This window comes from Brachyhypopomus gauderio, unplaced genomic scaffold (assembly GCF_052324685.1).
Source record: "Brachyhypopomus gauderio isolate BG-103 unplaced genomic scaffold, BGAUD_0.2 sc84, whole genome shotgun sequence".
Lineage (NCBI taxonomy): Eukaryota > Metazoa > Chordata > Actinopteri > Gymnotiformes > Hypopomidae > Brachyhypopomus > Brachyhypopomus gauderio.
The window spans coordinates 529,233-550,689 of NW_027506905.1; the positions used below are offsets into that span (position 1 = coordinate 529,233).

At 40.8% G+C, this 21,457-nt stretch overlaps 3 protein-coding genes and 1 long non-coding RNA gene across 7 annotated transcripts in view; 2 read left to right on the plus strand and 2 right to left on the minus strand.

The window, feature by feature from the left end:
• The window catches only part of LOC143493316 (disintegrin and metalloproteinase domain-containing protein 10), a 22,090-nt gene extending 18,724 nt beyond the window's left edge, over nucleotides 1–3,366 (plus strand). The window contains exon 16 of the mRNA XM_076991669.1: nucleotides 259–3,366. Coding sequence (XP_076847784.1) covers nucleotides 259–375 — 117 coding nt within the window. The 3' untranslated portion in view covers nucleotides 376–3,366. The remainder of the gene's footprint in view (nucleotides 1–258) is intronic.
• Nucleotides 1,790–8,172, minus strand: lpl2a (lipoprotein lipase 2 a). 3 transcript variants are annotated; one of them, XM_076991672.1, is made up of 11 exons: nucleotides 7,895–8,172; nucleotides 7,270–7,466; nucleotides 7,000–7,179; nucleotides 6,377–6,488; nucleotides 6,057–6,290; nucleotides 5,393–5,635; nucleotides 5,156–5,276; nucleotides 4,775–4,996; nucleotides 4,196–4,291; nucleotides 4,064–4,087; nucleotides 1,790–1,899 (listed from the first exon to the last, which is right to left on the minus strand). In XM_076991672.1, exons 1-10 carry the CDS (start codon nucleotides 7,989–7,991, stop codon nucleotides 4,078–4,080), a joined length of 1,512 nt encoding a protein of 503 aa, XP_076847787.1. In that variant the 5' UTR covers nucleotides 7,992–8,172; the 3' UTR covers nucleotides 1,790–1,899; nucleotides 4,064–4,077. The 3 variants fall into 3 exon arrangements, with proteins under 3 accessions (XP_076847787.1, XP_076847786.1, XP_076847789.1); XM_076991671.1 differs by lacking the exon at nucleotides 1,790–1,899 and adding an exon at nucleotides 2,729–3,915; XM_076991674.1 differs by lacking the exon at nucleotides 1,790–1,899 and having other exon boundaries at nucleotides 2,729–4,087; nucleotides 4,775–4,993; nucleotides 7,895–8,171.
• Nucleotides 6,111–20,028, plus strand: LOC143493319 (uncharacterized). Of its 2 annotated transcripts, XR_013125395.1 has the most exons (3): nucleotides 6,111–6,629; nucleotides 13,812–15,175; nucleotides 18,571–20,028. It is a non-coding gene; the product is annotated as an uncharacterized LOC143493319 (long non-coding RNA). The 2 variants fall into 2 exon arrangements; XR_013125394.1 differs by lacking the exon at nucleotides 18,571–20,028 and having other exon boundaries at nucleotides 6,255–6,629; nucleotides 13,812–16,472.
• lpla (lipoprotein lipase a) lies at nucleotides 10,167–16,479 on the minus strand. The gene is made up of 10 exons (XM_076991670.1): nucleotides 16,344–16,479; nucleotides 15,278–15,465; nucleotides 14,954–15,133; nucleotides 14,582–14,693; nucleotides 14,127–14,360; nucleotides 13,637–13,879; nucleotides 12,899–13,019; nucleotides 12,580–12,759; nucleotides 12,283–12,390; nucleotides 10,167–12,174 (listed from the first exon to the last, which is right to left on the minus strand). Exons 1-10 carry the CDS (start codon nucleotides 16,447–16,449, stop codon nucleotides 12,120–12,122), a joined length of 1,527 nt encoding a protein of 508 aa, XP_076847785.1. The 5' UTR covers nucleotides 16,450–16,479; the 3' UTR covers nucleotides 10,167–12,119.
• Nucleotides 20,029–21,457: the final 1,429 nt, after the last annotated feature.

Here is a 21,457-nt window from a genome sequence, read left to right on the forward strand (position 1 = left end):
GTCCCATAGCAGTGCTGATTTGACATGTGTTCAGAGAAAGTAATACCAGTTGTGAAAATGTGCATTGCATTTGTATGCCACTAGCGCTATAGTTTTGACATTAACATGGCTTGTGGCAGGAATTAGTTGTGGCACAATTAAATGGGATGTCACTTATATTTATAATATAAATTTATAATATAAATATTTATATTTCTCCTGTTTGATCTTTGATCCTTATCATGATTTGATAAGTCTGTACTCTGCTTTTTTTGACAGGCAAACTGGTGGGTGATACTGCTGGCTATTCTCGCGGTCTCTGCAGTAATGGCCACGACTGTCTGTCTGTTTGGACACACCCTAGAGAGTGGCGATGCCAGAGTAATGGCAGATTGAGAGAGAGAGAGAGAGAGAGAGAGAGAGAAATAGAGAGAGCTGGGTAAACACCCAGCTGTATTTTGTATGGAACTGTATTTTACAGTTCTGAATGATGAGTTGACTGTAGAGAAGGTCTAGAGGTCTCCTTCAAAACAGACCTGTCCAAAAATTATTTTTTGTTCTCCTGACCCAATTTGGCTTGTCCAGATATATATGAACTATATGACCAGTTTGAACCTCATAATTCATCCAGCTTTCACATCCCTGCTACGTTTCCTTGGTCACTTGTAATTAACTGGAGTGCTGTAGAGAACAAGAGGTACAATCCTGCAGTGCTGCTGAGATACTTTGGCCACTCTTATGTACAGCAAACCCTTAGGACCATCTTCATGAAAAGTGCCTTCCCAGGGTGATGGCCTAAAACCATGGCTTAACCAAATTGCCTAAAGGGCCAAGAAACATGCAATTCCATGGTTTTATGAAAAAATCACTACCATCATCATGCATGTAATGAAACAATTTAATCTCAGACAAGAAATTTTGTACATTTATCCAAAAGTAACCTCTTGAAATTACAGCAGCTCTGCAAAAAAAAGTGTTTACCTTTGAAATTTGCTTTCTAATTTTGCCTGCCAACAATGTCATATTACCCTCGTCAGGTTTATCATGACAAACAAGGACCTAGTGACATATTTCTTTAACCTGTGGGCAGAACAGCATGAGGGTGGAGCCTTGGGTCTTTCACTATTGGTCTAGACAGCATCATGAGGGTGGAGCCTTGGGTCTTTCACTATTGGTCTAGACAGCATCATGAGGGTGGAGCCTTGGGTCTTTCACTATTGGTCTAGACAGCATCATGAGGGTGGAGCCTTGGGTCTTTCACTATTGGTCTAGACAGCATCATGAGGGTGGAGCCTTGGGTCTTTCACTATTGGTCTAGACAGCATCATGAGGGTGGAGCCTTGGGTCGTTCACTATTGGTCTAGACAGCATCATGAGGGTGGAGCCTTGGGTCGTTCACTATTGGTCTAGACAGCATCATGAGGGTGGAGCCTTGGGTCGTTCACTATTGGTCTAGACAGCATCATGAGGGTGGAGCCTTGGGTCTTTCACTATTGGTCTAGACAGCATCATGAGGGTGGAGCCTTGGGTCTTTCACTATTGGTCTAGACAGCATCATGAGGGTGGAGCCTTGGGTCTTTCACTATTGGTCTAGACAGCATCATGAGGGTGGAGCCTTGGGTCTTTCACTATTGGTCTAGACAGCATCATGAGGGTGGAGCCTTGGGTCTTTCACTATTGGTCTAGACAGCATCATGAGGGTGGAGCCTTGGGTCTTTCACTATTGGTCTAGACAGCATCATGAGGGTGGAGCCTTGGGTCTTTCACTATTGGTCTAGACAGCATCATGAGGGTGGAGCCTTGGGTCTTTCACTATTGGTCTAGACCAGGGGTACTCAACTGGCGGACCGCGGTCCGGATCCGGACCCGAACGCAGTCCTGTCCGGACCCAATCTCATTCCTGATAAACTGGATACGGACCTAAAAAAAAACGGAGCATTTATTTCAGGGCTATTGAAAAAACACTTCGTCACGAGTGTTACGTTTGCCACCCCCGCTCAACAACTTACGTTCGCCACCCCCGCCGCACCGGACCTCAGGTCACAGGTATCTGCCAAAATTGGACCGCGGACAAATTTAGTTGAGTACGCCTGGTCTAGACAGCATCATGAGGGTGGAGCCTTGGGTCTTTCACTATTGGTCTAGACAGCATCATGAGGGTGGAGCCTTGGGTCTTTCACTATTGGTCTAGACAGCATCATGAGGGTGGAGCCTTGGGTCTTTCACTATTGGTCTAGACAGCATCATGAGGGTGGAGCCTTGGGTCTTTCACTATTGGTCTAGACAGCATCATGAGGGTGGAGCCTTGGGTCTTTCACTATTGGTCTAGACAGCATCATGAGGGTGGAGCCTTGGGTCTTTCACTATTGGTCTAGACAGCATCATGAGGGTGGAGCCTTGGGTCTTTCACTATTGGTCTAGACAGCATCATGAGGGTGGAGCCTTAGGTCTTTCACTATTGGTCTAGACAGCATCATGAGGGTGGAGCCTTAGGTCTTTCACTATTGGTCTAGACAGCATCCTGCCAAAAGCAGCATAGCAACAGTTGTACATGCACTGCAATGCAAAAGACTCCCTTTGTATTTTTATGCCACAAACCAATTATATAGACCATCCACAAACATGTGCACTGCCTGCTTGCTATTCATTTTAATATCAGTTAACACTGCTATATAAATGAAGTGTCATGAAATAGTTTGTCCCAATTAATCGGAGGTTCAACAAATGATTCTGGATCACACACACACAGTACAACGGATGTACATACATGTACATGGCCGTTAAAGACACATGCTTTATTCATTACAACCTTGATCACAGTTACACACACAAAATCATTGAGCTATAATCTTTTTAAAGTGCAAAGCACCATTTGTTCTTCACCTTGAAACTGAAAGCAGACTAGGAACCCATCATAACAACAAGAGAAGTCAACATCCCATACAGATCCACAGAGACACAGTCTTTGTGTCCACATTAACAGAGCTTTAATAGCTTTAATTCTTTTTTTTATGTGGGGACTCAGTCACAAAGTTTAAGTGCTTCTGGCACTCACACTCCTCTCACCAGTCAATCTTTATGGAATTATTTCTCCATTCTAAATGTGATGCTATTTACGGGCTAAACGTTTTATTTAAGTTTATTCAAGTTTGTGTCAAGAAGCCTGGATTGTATACACTGAACTGGAAAATTACTTTTATGAATCGAGAGAGAGAGAGAGAGAGAGCTAGCAAAAGAGCTTAAGTGCAGCTTCTTCAGATCTACAATTTAACTACAGATACCATGTATTATAATAAAGTAAAACATCATATTATCCATAATTATATAAAGCAATTCAGAACATGGAACTGAATTTTAAGATACCTAAGATCAGATTTTCAAAGTTTTTGCATGTGTGGAAAAAAATGTCACACGTTCACCAACATAGCCAAAGACTGGAGTGTAAATCAACTAATCTGAAGGTGAGATTTTTCTGGCGTACTTCTGGAGATCTCCAGCCTTGTAGAACTTTCCTCTTGTAAAAATTCATATTACAGTTTGATGAGCTGGGTTTGTGGAACTAACTTTTATTTAGGACTTCAGGAGTTTTGAATCAACACCCTAATGCAACACTTCTGGATATGTGAAATATTTCAGTGAATCATGCCCTTAGAGGTCAAATGCTGAATATTTCTATTAATACATGTATGTTCAAGTTTAAAAAGAAGCCTATTGCCATCTCATTTCAAGCTCCCTGCTGAATCTCTATTACAGAAGCTCGTACCTTTTCACCTACATATGAACCTGTGTTCATGTATATTACAGTATCATTGTGTTACAATGGCAGTGTTTGTAAAAGTAAAAAAATAAATAAAATAAAAACAAAAGCGATGTAAAAAGCTTTTATGTATTAACTTTCCTAGTGGTATATAATTTGTACATATACAAATAGTGATGCTATTGGAAATGTGAATGATGGAAGAAAAAAATAAATAAAGTCAATATAAAAAAATAAATATACCAGTATAAATATCAGTGTATATATAATAGCAATATATTTCAACATAAATTATTATTTAAGTGCTTATCAATTGGGAAACTTTACCTTCTCATTGACTGTTAAAATTGTCTGTGGAGGGGTACAAAACAAAAACAAAAATTAGGTGTCAACAATAGAACATTTGTGTGAACATCATCATCTCAAGCACCAGATGTAGCTGTGTGAGGGCAACATTACCTCCTGTACAGTTTCCCCCGTACTTCTTTGCATTTCACAAACGTCACCTCAGGAGACAAGATTGTTTTTTCTGGGTCTTTCAAACAAAATATAATCCTGACAAGAAAAAAACATAAGACTAAATATTTTTAGCCAGTAAAACAGAAATCAGCTCCAACAATAGCAATGCAGTAGTTTACCTGTAATGATTCTAGTTTTACACTGTGTGGGTGGGCATGCCAGATTCAGAAGCACTGCTTCAGTTATGTTCTGTACAATCTCAAGACTTTAATTTCTTCACAAACACCTGAGGGTTTAAATGTTTAAACAAGGTCCAAAACTATTTGGAGTCAAAATGTGGAAACACATAGTTTTGGTACTTGCCAGATGAACCCAAGCAAAGAAGTCTTCCTTGTACATTTTTCTTTGTGTAGAAAGTAAAGAAATTCTCAAATAATTCACTAAATACTTTCATATTTAAATCTATATGTCGGACTTTTATGAATATTATATGTCCCACTGTTTACATTAGCCACACAACAGAGTTTCCTGTGGAGAACAATAACAATTGTATCTGCTTATAAAACAGTAGAAACATACTTTTTTTGTGTTTCCCCAGTCCGGATGCTAATTTTCTGGACTTTAAGTTCAGAGCAGGAAGAATTTCCATTCCACCAGGACCAAACCACGTTAAACGGTGACGAAGCGAGCCACCTACTGCAGTCTTCCATTCTGATCTTTATCACCTGAAGATCACCAATGTCCTCCTCTGTAACCAAGAGGAAGGAGCGGGTCTCGTCGGTGGCAATTTTTCCCTTTCTGCTAAAAAAAAAACCAAAAAAAAAAAAAGCCCAAGAGACAATTAAGTGGCAAGATTGTTTATCCCAGAAAATACACCTAATGGATCTCTCAAAGAGTGCATTTTCCATAAAGTGTCCATGCTGGATACGGTCCAGACTGCCAGATGTTACAGCTACTTACACATCAAGTTGAAGATCTGTCGCACTGCCATTTGTACCATAGAGCGAGGCTGTGAGAGTAGGATCTTCTGCTGACTGGTTGGTCTGCACTTTGAATAGAATCTTTAGCTGATAGTGATGAACTGTGCAAAGAAGCAAAATCACAATCACCGGCATGCCGCAAATTTTGTGTAACACATAAGACAACACAGCACCATAGCTAGACAAAAGGCTTTGCTGTGTGATGTGCGATGCAGACCTCTAAACGGCACGGACGCTCGGGTTTTGGTGAACATCTTCACGCTGCGGGCTCGCCGGACCTTCTTGGCGTCGTAGCCCACGGTGGTGCAGTGTTCCTTACGGCAACGGAGACACACGCCGCGGTCGAACATCTCGCTGTTCCTGCACCTGTAGGCCTTACTGGGCTCTACTTCGTTCAGCAGAGAGTCAATGAACAGGTGGACGGACCTCTCGTGTTCACATCTCACCGCATCGTTCATGGCTGGTGGCAATGGGATAACAAATGTATTAATGACACACACAAGAAAATACAGTAAGGGTCAATATTTCAATATTATTGATTCCCAATTATACTTTGGAATAAATGAGGCCATTATTGAAAAGCGCTATATAAATATATTTGATTTGATTTGATTAGATTATTGTTAAGAAAGCCATATAGGGTATACATGGTATAAATGGTGGTACTCAAAATTATACTGGTAATATAATTATAATGGTACTGTGCAAAATTATACAGTGTACAGTATAATGTACTTTACACACTATGCATACCATAATCTAAAGCAGTACTTATCCAAGATTACAAATACTACAGACTCCCGTCTTACCCATCTGGTCTACATGTACCCATGATCCTCCCAACCTCTACCAGCCCACCTTTATTCAAAACAGGATCATACCAAGTAATCCCAGATTAGCTATATTCTCAAGGGCTCCTCGCAGATTACAGCCAGGCTGGAAGCTCCCTCCATTCGGGTAAATGTCCACATGACCAACTGGCTGCTGGATCCCAATGCTGAGACCCAGGGATCCTCTTGAGAAGGTGTGGAGAACATCCACAAAACGAGCATCATCGGGAGAGAGTCGCTGGTGTGCATGGACCCCTTCAAAGTCTGGACCTGCTGGATCAAGACCTGCACAGACCAATCACCATCTATCTTACTGCACCCGTCTGAAACCGTGACTTTCCCATTGGTTACTGAGCCAGGCAGACGTGTACCTGTTATTCTGCCAACCTTGTTGGTGGCATAACTGCCTGCAAATCCAGCCACGTGAGCACCAAGACTGTAGCCAATGAGATGAAGCTTCTCCAGAGGAATGTTGGTCATCTCCTTTAGTCATGGACATCACATAAAAACTTATTTTTAATACAAACGCTGCAATGATCCAAAGTTGGAGATCGTCCAACCTCTGTGTTTCTGCCCGTCTGGCTTTTAATTTGTGGAAGGAGCAGCCTGCTTCAACTCCAAGAGGTCAGTACTTACAGTAGTAAAAACCTCTGTCTTCAATTTACGATGACCTTCTATGCATTTTCTACACATTATTACACATTTTAGTCAAAAACATGTCAATTTTAAAACAATACTTAGAAAAGAAGACATCTGTCTGGTTCTTATGGTTTCATGCAGGAAACCTAGTTAGCACTTACACAAGCACTAGCTTCCTAAAATCCTTTAAGCTTACTAATCCGTCCAACAACGCTGCTCTGTGTGACCTGTTTGCTCGGTGTTTCTCTCTCAGCACAAGAATGCCTCTTACATGAACGCACATAAAGCTCCAACTTAAGGTCTTGTCATGCCATGCCTGTTTAGGAAGTATGTGTTGGGCTTTGCTAATACAAACCTCTATCCAGTCGATGAAGTGTCCAACCTCTTGCCCCACTTTCCGTGTTTTCTGAGCTGCCAAAACATAGTGATTCTGGGCTGTGTTCAGCCAGTCGACCACTATTACATTGGCATCTTTCTCTCGGTTATACAGAGCTGCTACCAGTTTGGCCACCCAGTTCTCAAATAACCCACTCACCTAACAAATGGAAGTTATAGTCAGTTATGTACTGCTTTTTAAAATAAAACTAATACATGTATATTTAAAACTTAGTTTATTTTAGTTTACCGTCCAGCCATGTATCACCAGAAAGGTTTTGGCAGTACTGTTGAAACGGCAGTTGCCCAAGGTCTCTTCTCTGCCAGGCACAATGTAACATACGTCATCGTCTGGACACGATGGATTCCTCAGTGAAAACTTAGCATGGATGCCATGGACTTCGACCCTCTGGGGAAACAGGTTCTTTAAAGGCTCTAAGAAATTATCTGTGAAATAAGTTTAAAATGAATGGAATACATTTGAATAAAACTGTAAAGCCCACTACAAATGCTGAAGTTTATCCAGTTCATCATTTTGCAAATAATGCCACTTGAGGCATATAATCAAGTATGATTTTTTTACTTATACTTTTATACTCTTTTATATACTTTTATATTATTCAGAAGTCTTAAATTCTTATTTCATATTAAGAAACGGCCTTCTCAGTAGCTTTGCTGTTTTGAATAAACTCAAGTAATCGGAGCTCTGCTGGAGTAACTACACTTGTTTGCGTGTTATGGCTCTTTCCAAACAATATAGCCAACTGCAAGCCACTGAGTTGCAGGATTTAGTTTTGCAACGATCAACCGTACTGATTCAAACAAGTGTTTCCCACATACATAACGATCAGCACTTGCGATTCCTTTAAACTTACCATGAAATATATGAAGCTCTTCCTCCACTGAAGTGACGCAAATGACGGTAGACCCTGATAAGAGGAAGAAGAGGTATTTGATTGGCCAGATTTTCATGTCTTATTTCTAGGACTCGTGCATTTATTAATGATTTCTTCAGATGCAGGCTGGGAGTTGCTTAAAAGACAGAATTAAAGGAAAGTGGTAGAAAATCCCCCTTATTGAGTACATACTACGACGACTTAAGTGGACAGCGCGGAGTTAAGATACAAGATACCTCTCAAAGCAGATCTAATGTTGTATTGGTACCACCCCACGGGTGGAGCGTGTACTCGCTTTAATGAAGTAAGAGCTTCAGACTGATCTGGAGTCAGATTTACACATTGTGGCGTAACGGTTAGGATTTGGAATTGTATGGGCGGAGTTGGTCCTGCGTCGGTGTAAAAGGTGAACTAAGCTCTATACGTCAGAAAAGGTTGAAATGTTGTTATGAATCAAGGTTGGTTAATTATTGTCTAAGTGATACGTTACAGTATTTTACATCGTCTTGTTCAGCATGTCTGGAATAAATTATTTCGCGCGCACACACACACACACACACACACACACACACGCACACACACACACAAGCTAAACTTTTCCAACTTGGATCAGTTATTTGCAAAAGCAAAACTGTAGAGCCTGCAAAAATGTCCATGTAATTATCTCCCCCGAATATATTGACCACAGTTAGAAGATTTCGTTCATTAGTCATTACCCTGTTTAGTAATTAAATGTAGGTCTGTCTTGTCCATGTGTCTGACTTAACTGATTGTTTCCTCGATAGCGCTACTCGTCAGACTTTTTTAAGCAAACATCATGAAGTGATTAAATAATCTCTGAGGAGGTTCAGGCCGCTTTTCGAAGAATAACTGATGTAAGGAGTCCTCGCGTGAACCTGTGATGTCACGAGCCTCGGTGAACTGACAGTCTTACCGAACCAGTAACGTGCTGGAAGGAGAGGGATGAATCACACGCTGTGAATGAGAAGAACCGCAACCCCTCTTGGGCATCTGGGCCCCCATCTGGGCATCACTGCGGTTCACTGGCTTAACGGTGTTCCAGTGCGACTTGAAGTGTCGTTAGACTTCAGGGTCTGAAACCTGGAGCAGGGAATCCTTGGCTCTAAATCCCATTTCTGAGTCAACCAAAATCGTTTTGACCCCTTAAACTGAATACCATACTGGAGCACCAAAATGTCCAAACATGGTTGGGGTTGTTTTATGTGTTTGTGTGTTTGTAGGTGGAGGAGTTGATGTATTCTCATGTCAACATGCGTCCTACCAGTCATACGCCCATCACTGCTCTCTGCTGTCCTGGAAGTTCGGACACTCTTCATGTGTGTATCACCATATGTTTGCAGTAATTGGGTGCTATACAGGGAGTTCTCTCTGTATAGCACCCAACACTCTCCAAGGCGGGAGTCTATCCGTTTGGTGCTGCACAGTATTTCCATTCCCAGAGTGAGTTTCCTCTTTTCCTTGAAAAACAGACCCAGTTTGAAAAACATCTTCTGGGTAAGTTGCACGTGAGACCCATTGTGTTCCAGTCAGCACAGCTGACCCATTTGATTGGTCTAGATGTTGTGAGGTGATGCTGCTTTTGTTTGCATACAAATATAGAGGAACTCATGCTAGCAGTGGAAGTGGTCCGTTGGGAGGTTTGTTTCAGACCTAACAAATGATCCTCATTGGGATCTGAGAATAACACCAAATCCTCTCTTAAATGGCTTTCCTGGAAGTCCATTTCTGAGACCCTCAGTGAAATACATATGCGTGTTTTGGCCAGCAATCAACTCTTCTGTTGCCAATGAACAAAGTGGCTTGGTGAGAGATTAAGACTAACTGTAAAAATGAATAACAAATGTTTGCAACACTGTATGTGTTTTCCATTTGTGCATTTTCCACCTATTTGAGGTCCCAAATGTCCCTCCAATAATGTAATTTATGCAATTTTAAAATCCATTCAAATGGAAATAAACTACTTAAGTAAATAAAATAGGATGCATTTCACCCTTAAAATATCATGAAAGGTGGAATACCTTCTAAAAGTTGTGCTTTATTGTTAGTTTTTGTATTTTTTCCTATTATTGTTTTCATACTCATTGTTCATACCATGGTTTATTCTTTTGCTGTCAGATTATATTTTTGTTGCTACAACATCATTAAGAAAAGAAAGCCAAATGGTGAAATTTTTCCAATAAAGTGTTATAAAGTGATTACGGAAATAAATGCAGCTTCCACACTGATGATATATAATATACTCAGTTTAATAAGGTATCATATTTATACATTGCGTTGTGCATTAATCTATTGAAGGTGATGTAAAGAATTATCAAATTATTTGTTTATAAAAAAGAACGATGATATGTAAAAGTCACAGGTAAAGAGGCTGAGACAAACAAGCATGGCATAATACAAGCCTAATGTACAAACATATACATTAAATAAATAATGTTTTTGTATTTATGGCTATTATGCAGGACAGACATTCCTGATGATAATATAAGGGGTTGGGGTCTTGTATATTTCTAGTTTTCCCCTCAGAAATAATACTCTTGGCTACTTTAATGGAAATTGGACCAACCAAACCCTGGTTTTCAATCATTTCAATCATTCGCATATCTCTATACCACTGGGTCAGTTCCTCCCTCGTCATGGGACGATGCCAGTGATACACTTATTGTTGATGATATTTCATTGTTTTCTTTTAAAGCAACAATAAAAGATGAGACTAATGTCCCAGCACGTAATGTCAACTTTTGTCCTTGAATTCACAAAGCTGCACTGTTTAAAACAGAATCAGTCAAAATGTCTAACATTTTTGTCCACCATATATTAAAATCATATACTCCTTAACAAGTGGCTTTAAGTGACGAATTCATCAGAGGGGGCTAAGCCAATAAAGTGATCTGTGCCAAACACAACAACCAAACATAAACTAAAAATATTTCAAGTAAAATTATTTACATGCATAATTTCCATATGTAGATTTAGCTGAGAGTGCGCTTGGTCCTATAATTTGGTAGCAGTCAACATCCTGTGTCACTCCATTTAATACTTTTGCAAAAGTCAGACAGCTATCCCTGTGCAAGACAGCAGACTTACACCATCGACAAACTGTGCTGGAACTGTCCCTAGGAAGATATTCAAGCTAGCTATTAAAGTATCAACTAACAAAGGGTTTAGGACAAAAACTTAGTGGTTTACTTAGACTATTTCACAGCGAAACTGTACAATAAAAATATCTAGCTTTATATTGTTCCATTTTCTGAACAGAAAATGTAATTTCTATTTTTCTTTCAGTGTACTCATAACCAACACTCATTGTAGCAGTGGGTCTTACTCCCTAAACACATCAATATGACAGACCATTCTTTGGGATGCAAAGCCGCCATCACAGCATTACAATCTGCCTTCATACAGCGTTGTCAAGTGCGTCAGCGTGCTTGGAGGACACTCAGCATTTGACACCTCGTGGCTTTGTAGCCAATTAAGTAATTAGATATGGTGCTTATTTATCAATGGGCCTGCACTGTCTCAAAGCAGAGGTCCTCACCACAGAGCACGGTCCAGTCAGGCACCCTGTCGAGGTCATGATACATCTCTGACAAATCCCAAATGAAGCTCGGCATGCTTAGCAAGACAATCGCTTTGCCTCCCTCACAAATGCCGCATACTTTATTTAAATGCGCTTTGGTTAGACCAAAGCAGACAGAAATTCAGTACACACGTTATAACAGTGTAAGAGTTTACTTACATATAAGTACATGTATATATTGCATAACAATAAAAGATTTCTCTTTCATTTGAAAAAAATATTTCATAGCCAATGAGATCGAATCCTTCTTTTCTGTCTCATGCGATTGAGCCATTAGTGTAAGCATGGGGAGAAAGACGTGTGAAAGAGGCGTTAGTATTTTCCGGATTTGCTTTGACTCTACACTCTACACTCCAGTGACTTCTGATCAATTGTTGAATTTTGAGGAAAAACAATACTGAGTGGTGTTAGAAGTGGCTTCTCAGTTCAAACTGCTCAGCGGTCAGAACTTATCAAGAGTATGGTTCCTTGCAGGACGTGCTTACAGAAGAGGGGGTTTCTCATGAGATGATTGCTACTATTCAGTGACCCAGAACATAGTGAAACTAGTCAGTCTCTACCAGTCCAGTTCTCAGCAGGTTCCTCTCAGGTTCCAGAGAAAGTGCCTCACTCCTCTGTGGTCTTTTTAAAGGAGCTGCCATGCATCCTCAGTTTGTGTAACCTGTCATTGGTCAAAGCAATCATATAGTTAAACACACACATATATGGCCATATAGACATAAAGAGAGTTTTATGTAAAACACAATGTCATTTTGAAAATTTCTTTTACCTTTGATTTTTGCGGCTTGACTGAGCCTCTTTGCCTTTCACAAACACTGCAGCGTTCCCCCCACGGCTGAGGTAGGAAAACTCATCATCTTTGGCCACAAAGATCACTCTGCAACAGGAAACCAGCGTTAATGGCCTGAATGGCATGCCTGAAGTGAAGTTAAACCATGCCTGAATTGAAGTTGTGATCAGAAGCAAAGCACTTGGCAAGTTGCTCTGGATAAGAGCATCTGCTAAATGCCGTAAATGTAAATGTAAAGTATATTGTAAATTGAAATAACCCCCTCTTTTTGATTACCTGGACTGGGTTTCTCCAGACTTAATTCGTAGTTTGCGTATGTGGAAAGTGTCTGGGTTCCACCAGGGCCAGCTGATGATCGTGTCCTTCTCCCAAAGCAGCTTCACCATCATCAGTTCCCCAATGTCCACGTCCGTGGTCAGCAAAAAGGAGATAGTGGTGTTGGTGTTCATAGATGGCCTACAGAACCAGCCCAAAGCCATCATTACCAAGATGAAAGACATTATCCTCAGAAACAACAGGAAACCCTCTTATTGTGTACTATTGTTGCTGACAGTCAGTGATGTTTACCTGACTTGAAGTAAAAAAAAAATCTTACATGACATAGGGAATATTTTCCTTCTCTCCAGAGAAACCATAGAGGGAAATCTTCATGGGTTGGTCAGTGTAGCTTATGTTGGACTTGCCAAAGAAATGGACTTTTACTTGGTAATGGAACACTGCAGGAACATCAAGATTATAATGAAATAAATATGATGGCAATAATCAATCTGAAAAGTATATAGAAACAACTGCAATAAAAAAAAGAATCAGAAAATAAACTTTTCTGATATGTAGCCAACTAAAGTGGTACAGATGTGTCTGTTTCCAAATAAATCTGAACTATTCATGACCAATTTACTAATTCTACTTTCTACTTGTAATTACAATTTTTCTTTACAGTCTTAGTTACAATTAACTTTTTCTTTTTGTAACTTTTTCCTCATAGCATTAAACCACAAGATTAAGTGGTGAACGTAAAGCCAGTTAGCCAATAGTGAATATGTTTACTCAATTGAACTTTGATCCCAACCTGCCAGATTTATTTGTTAAGCTGTTCATTTGTTTTACAGCTAGACACATGTAAACACTTCCAAAATAAATCTCGAGTTTCCAGCCCTACTAGCTAAAGGCCCCTTCCTGTGTCTATTTTTATACCCAAATCATGAATTAGACATTTGGGGGTCCATTGTGAATGATCAAAAAGTACACAAAGCCCCCCCCCCATATTTTTATCCTCCACTTCCCAAAACGACGCCGCCCCCCCCCCCCCCCCCCCCCCCCCACGTTCCTTTACCTTTGAACGGCATCATGTCCCTGGTCTTCATGTACATCTTGCTGCTCCTGCGACTGCGTACCTTGGTCACGCCGTAGCCCACCTTGTTGCACCTGTTCTTACGACAGCTGAGGCAGACGCCCTTGTTGAAGGATTCCTTAGAGCTGCAGCGGTAACCTGTGCTCTCCTGCTGCAGGTTGACCAGCGAGTCGATGAAGAGGTGGATGGAGCGTTCGTGGGAGCACTTCACAATCTGGTCCATGTCTGTGAGCGGGGAACCAGACACCAGCGTCAATGTTGTGTTTGGATTGAAGAAAAAACTAACAGTGAAACAATGCTGCTTCTACTAATAATTAGGCATTACAGTGTATTTGGACTAATTTAAAAATGATTTTAAATGCTTGAAATGCTTTTTGTAATCTTTATGTTGATTGTTATCTGTAATTAGCCAGCTCCTGGAAAAATGTTGCTTGTAAATAATCTGCAACACTACAAAAGGAGGTCATCTTACTTCTCAAGCCTGTGGTGGCCACCATCATCATGGTGTTCTGCAGATCACATCCAGGCTGGAAGGTTCCTCCATTGGGGTAGAAGTCTATGTGGCCTACAGGCCTCTGGATGCCAATGCTGCGATCCGGGGAGCCACGTGTGTTGGTGTGGAGCACGTCCACAAACAGGGCGTCATCGGGGGACAGGGTGCTTTGGGCATCTGCATACTCAAAGCTCGGGCCGGCTGGATCCAAACCTGGGCTCAGGCAAAGGTGAAACAACAGCCAGCATCACTGCTAGTGTCACAATCAATACGCAATACACACGTGTTTCAACACAAGACAGTGGTAACATAGCTATGTGTAGAAGGTTCATACTTATATAGGATCAAATCCTTATATCCTGAATATATACATGTCCTAAAATATGAATTGAATACAAGAAAAGAATATATGTTAAGGCTGTGAGTCTGTTCACCTGTGATCCTGTTGACTTTGCCTTTAGTGTGGAGTCCTGCGATGCCTGCTACGTGTGCACCCAGGCTGTAGCCGAGGAGATGCAGCTTCTCCCATGGGTATTCCAGTTCAGCCTATCACGCAGAAGCATACACGACCAGATTAGCTAACATATGACACACTGAATCTCAATGCTTTGTTAATTTTTTTCACCTGAATCGCTGTTAATATAAAAACAATATCTGCATGTATACAGTTAAAATGCCTCTTTAAACATCTGTAACCATGCAGTGACCTTTATAGAAAGGCAAATTAATCTAAAAAGTTCTATGGCCCTCTAACATGTGTTTACAACTGTTCAAAAATGTGTAACATGTTTAGATTTCCAAATGACCTGTAACCAGTTGACGAATCTGGCCACATCCCTCCCCACGAGTTTGGTGTAGGCAGCTGATGTTGGGTAGTGCTGCTGGGCCCGCACAAGCCAGTCGACTACAACTACATTGGCCGTTGGCTCCCTCTCGTACAGCGCCGTCACCAGCTTGGACACCCAACTTTCGTACATCCCGGTGACCTGCGCAGATTAGGCTGGTCAACTATCGGACTTTACACCAAGGTGTGTTAGCCCTGGTGCTCCATACTCACAATGCGAGAGTGAACAGTAATACACCATTCCGTTTACACATTGGGAAGAAAGCTGTCTGAGATTATCACTCACCGTCCACCCGTGAATCACTATGAAGGTCTTGGCTTCTGGGTGGAACTGACAATCCTTTATGGTTTGCGGCTGTCCAGGAACAATGAAGCACAAATCATCTTCAGGTTCGAAGTTGGTTCTGAGAACAAATCTGGATTCAATGTCGCCAAACTCCCCCATCGTGTCTGTAGAATTTGCAGTGGTGTTACCTGTACAAATGAACATCAACAAACAGAAACTAGTGGATAATACTTTAAAACTTTTATTACTCCAACAAACAGAAACTAGTAGATAATAATTTTAAACTGTTATTACTCTAAAAAACAGAAACTAGTAGATAATACTTTAAAACTGTTATTACTCCAACAATTTGTTTTTAAAGCGAACAATTCACGAGATATACAACATTCTAACAATTCTTAAAAACTGTTGGTATTATTGTTATACAGCGTAAATTTAGAACATGAAAGTAACTTTTTTTAGACATGAAAACTCATTTGTGTCTCGATACTGCCCCCTAACGACGTTTATTACGCAGCAGCTTTGGGGAGTTAGACCCGCAAACTTTTCTGTGTTCAGTGCATCAAAATAATGCATCAAAATATGAAAGAAATGGAGATGAAGGTGGTTATATATAGCATGCAGAAAGAAAGCATTATCAATATAGGGAATGTCACTGTATATCATTTCTAATAGTTAAAAGTTTGTAGTTAAACCTTAAGAAACTCGAAACATTATCTGGAAACGAAAAACGATTACAGTTTAGCACTACATGGAACAAAACACATTTATAATAGTTCAAAGACTTTATACAACTCTTATTCTGACAATCATAACCCCGACAAATGCCAAAGGCAGTAAAGGGCAAATGAAATACAGTGACTCAGCTTTGCTCACTGCAGAATTAACTTTGGTCAGAAGGAGTACACGGCTTTAATTTGACTCACTTACCGTTAATTTCTGTTTACATTACGGCACTACAGAGATTTCCATCAGAGCCACGAAGAGCAGAGTTTACATTTTTAACAGCGCTTAAAAGGCACGTGAAATATTTTGGGGAGAAGAATATTTTTAATTGAGTACTTACTGAAAGTGGCTGTTTCAGTGGTTGTGGGCTCAGTTGTAGCTACAGATGCCGTGGAAATCTTCGCCAAATACATCCAAATGATGAGGAACGCGTTTCTTCTTCCCATGATGTGACTACGTTATGATTGAACGCTTACGAAAAAATAAATGAATATGTGTGACTTTTATGTTGCGGTTTAGTCCAATTTCCACGGCGTTGCGGTGGTTAGTAGCTTTAATGTGACACCGCAGTTGTCAGCGAGTGAAGTTAGCCACTTTGAAACAGTTGCCGCTACAAGCGCGTCTTTATGGTTCTAGGCGACCTCATGCAAATCATTCGCGCCCTATTGGTCAGGAGGCGGGGAGCGGGGCGGGGAGTATTCCACAAAACTCCCCCCATCACCCTGAATTCCTACACACATCATCCTTGAGATGGTTAAAACAACGAGCGGCTATCGCGTGCTGTGAACTTCTTACTGTTAAATATGATAACCAGTCATACACGGGGCAAATATGCATATGTTGTGATAGTATAGGCTAGTCCTTTGGGCCCTTTTATATGAAAAGTGATCAGTTTGGTAGAAATAAACGTATTCATTAATGGAAATATCTAGCGCATTTAAGTAAATAAAAGACAGAATAATAAAACCAAAAGCATTGCTTATAAAATATTTGTGATGTTTACGAGTTTACGATAGCACACTGGTTCATTGTTTTTCTCATTCTTAGATATACAGTCACTGTTTGTTTAATTGATCTTGGCACAGCCTGGTCTAGATATGAAGTTCACACTTCACATGTCGGAACCGGTCTATGGGTGTGCGGGGAGACCCTGACTCTCATTGGCCAGTGAGTGATGAACAGATGATGGCCAGACGTGTGTGTGTGTGTGTGTGTGTGTGTGTGTGTGTGTGTGTGTGTGTGTGTGTGTGTGTGTGTGTGTGCGTGCGTGTGTGTGTGTGTGTGTGTGTGTGTGTGTGTGTGTGTGTGTGCACGCGCGCACATGCTTACATGACAATGTGTACATGATGTTTTTGCTCTCACTTAATATTTTGAGTTCATAGCATGAAAATGATTATGGCACTATATATATTATACACACACACACACACACACACACACACACACACACACACACACACACACACACACACACACACACACACACACACACACACATTACAAAATTACAGCTGCTTGTCCATTTCTGAAACACGTGTGAATTCCACACATTATCTCCTAAATGCAAACATCCTGCAGCTTTATTTTGCAGTACTCACTGTCAATTTTATTAGGAGGTGACATAATTGAACCCACATTATCTAACAAAAGGCTAAATAATTAACAAATGTGACATTTTAGCACACTCACTAAATGTGTTTTAAACTAATTGAAATGTGAGCTCCTGTATTCATGAGGGCCTAGGCTCCATCATATATAGCATACAGTTAATACATATATCACAGCTCAATAGCTAACCCTTTGGAGAGAAAAAGGACTGTAAGAAAGAATGACTCAAAGGACAAAATGTCAAAATTTTGAAAAAAACCCCAGCTCTGCTAGTTGTGCTACAAAAATAACCGCCACCAGGCACAATTATAGAGATAATTAATGATTTTTAAGTGCTGTAAATGATCACTGACTATTCATCACAAATGTTTTAAAGTAGGTCACCCAAATCCTGTGTGCTTCTGAACAGCGAGACATCAACAGAAACATTGTGCTAACTAAACAGACCCACATTTCCAAACAAGGTGGAAGTTTTTGGTGAAAACAAATTTTTTTTCTCTCTCTGCAGAAGATGAGTAAATTAACTGTCAACGGTCTGGGATCTTTTAACTAATTCCAGGCTAACATCTGGCATAATGACAAATTCTAGTAATAACTACAAAGAATGTTGATGGTTTAAACTTTATTTGATTACAGCTTACTATTACAATCTCTTTGCTTTTAATCCAAGCTAAACATAGCATAATGCATTCAATAATGAAGAGCTTTGGAGGACTTTGGTAGGGCATGACCACAGAATACAACCCTGCAGTTTCCAGCTGCCTCACCATTAGTGCAGGTTACTGAGGTTTCAGGCACTGAAGGACAGTGGCGCCTCACTGGTTGTAATCCAGTGAAAATGTATTTGGAGAGACATGGGCTGCATTCAAACTATAAATGCCAAGTTTAAGCAGCCTTCCTGGTTTTTTTATTACTTGTAAACATTCATAATCAAGATATCCTGCATGTTTATGTTACAGATCTATTTGAGCGATTAACAACATAGCAAACACCCACATTCTTAAAGACATAGAAGTTCTCAGCGCTGATGACAAAGATCTCCAAGCGTAAGAAACAGAACCCATCTGCTTGAATGTTTGAATCTTTGAAGTTCAGTCTCCCGCAGCTCCCAGCGGAGCTCCTCAGACAATTTTGCACGCTTTTCTAAAAGATGACCAGGGTACCTGGTAACACCAAATGGGCTCAGAAGCACTAGTCTCCCAAATGCAAGGGTATGAACTTGACGTCTGCCCTCTCCCATTTTGAAATGTTGGCACTGCGAGCTACTTCCCTGTGGAGGGGAGTTGTGTCGTTGGCAGCTGTGCGTGGTGTAACAGTGTCTGCCTGCAAACCCCTGGAGAACACCCCGCAGTCCTCGCACACCATCGCATGCGCAATCGCTATCATAACTTGGCAATGACTGTGTCCTGTCCATATATTACTTTTTGGTACATTAGACATGACAGGAAAGTATAACTGCTTCAATAATAAGTCTAACACAGCAGTTTCTCTATTACTGATACAGATTAATGCACACAAAGCTTTACTTGGCAAACTAGCATTTGCAGTAAGCGATTAATAATGTCTAGGGCAACAGTAGTGTTTATAATCCAGCAATAAGAGTTTATGCTTGGGTGACAGCTGTTCATGAATGTATCAAATAACTAAAAAAGATACTCAAATAGTGTTTAAACCAAAGCACCTTCATCAGGCACACTGAATACGTAAACAGAGACAGGTACAGTAACATAAAAATATTAATGTGGAATGTTATTGTTATTTCAAAGATGTAATGAGTCACAGAGAAGCAGATACTGAACTATCTGCAGATCTGTTTCAACACCTTACATCACACATCAGTACACATTACAAATAAGTACGTTACTGTAACTATCACTACTAAACGTTAGTACTAGTTATTACTCAACTTTTATCATAAAGGGTTTGAGCGGGCTTTTATAAAATGATGATATGAGTAGAGTTTTGTTGTCATTGTACATGGTACAACGAAATTCTGAGTGGTACCTCAGTCACATAACAAGATTAAAAGAATAAAAACAGTGCAAGACAACATATATACATAAAACATTCTGCTAGTCTGTCGGGACAGATACAGATACTGGTTTATATCAGCAACATGGTGTAGGTGAGGCAGTTATGGCATGATGGTATAACTGTCTTGATTATGTGGCATGGTATAACAATGTTATATGTTCATGTTACTGCATTTGCCTAACAATGTTCATCTGTTATTTAGAAACAATCACTTTTAGAAACACATGCATGCGTGAGTAGTTTGTTCTAGTTCATGTGCCACCCTGCATCCTGCTATACAATTTGTGGATGCACATTCTGTCTCTATATCAGAACCTGACATCACCTGTTTATTACCTATATGGCCACTGTGTCTGAGAAAAATTATCTGTTTTGTATAGTACAAAATATAGTATGTACAATGAAAATAAAATGAAAGTAAAATAAAATTCAGCATTTTCTCAACGGTTTACACCTGCTAGTTTTGTATAGTACAAAATATAGTATGTACAATGAAAATAAAATGAAAGTAAAATAAAATTTAGCATTTTCTTTAAAGTGAACCCAGAACCCATTCTCACACTATTACTAAGCCTTCAAGAAGCAGCCCATCACATTCTGGCAAAGCATCAAAGTGCTTCACTGTTCAGACTTACGAAGCTCAGCCAGTGCATTACAGAACAGTCCTCTGTTCCAGATCACGGGTGATTGGACGAGTTTTGTGGTGTGTAAGCCAAAGCTATAGGGTGCCACTTTAAGAAACAGCTGTTTAGTGTCTAGGGCAGCACGCTGAACTCTCGTCATTATAGAAAGCTGGGAATGTTTTGGAATTCTTCAACAGCTGGCCTCTAATGAGAAACACTTGTAGTCCACCAACATACCTATTCCATTACCTTAGTAAGAGCTGCAGAAAACCTATACACTCACAAATGAAAACCGAGGGATCTCCAATAGAATGAGCAGTATAATCTGACTGGCAGTTAAGAGTGTAATAGTTACCCATTTTAGCACTTCTTAGATCAGCTACACCATCTGAAAACACCGTCTGAGGGTCAGACAGGTTGGAACAACGAATGCCAGGGGACGATTTCTCAACACATGCCTGTCAGTGAGGACCTGTGAGTTATGTGATGTTTGTGAGATATTCTTACCATGTCTAAGTCCCCAAACCCACGCCCCCACCCCAAACCAGAGTAGAAACCCCCATCTGTTAGAAACGCCACATCTGTTCTGGCACATGTTTCCCATGGCTCATGACACATGCATTCGTCTGAAACACACAAAGAGTGGCCTCATCCGGGCCCCGGGCCCCGGGCCCCGGGCCCCAGACCTTGGGCCCCGGGCTCCAGGAGACTTCGTTCTGAGCATGTTGTGGTCCGAATACAAAATGGCTCATGAGTCCATGCAATGAACAGACTCACAGTAAACAAAAACAAGGCCCTTCGAGTGAATTAAGTGAAGAAGGAAGAATGTAGAATGGCAAAAATGTCACTTTGCGTGCATGTGGTGACTCCATAAACGGGCTCCCTGGTGAACATGTGTTTTCCATGCACGTGCTTGCGCGGAGTCCTGGCTGAACAATGTGTTTATGCACGGCTGTGCGTGCATACATGTATGTGGCTGCGTGGGTGCATGCTTGTCCTTTATTCAGGGCGTGTTGTGATCATGAACTATCACGTGAAGGTGTAAAACACAGATGGAATCACTTCCTTCTGGGCGTGTGCATGCGGGGGAGGGGTGGGGGGGGGGGGGGTTGTCTCCACTCGCTCCACTACTGTGAGCCGTGTTTCTCAACTCCACCCTCCTCGGCAGCAACGCACAGGGGATGCGGAT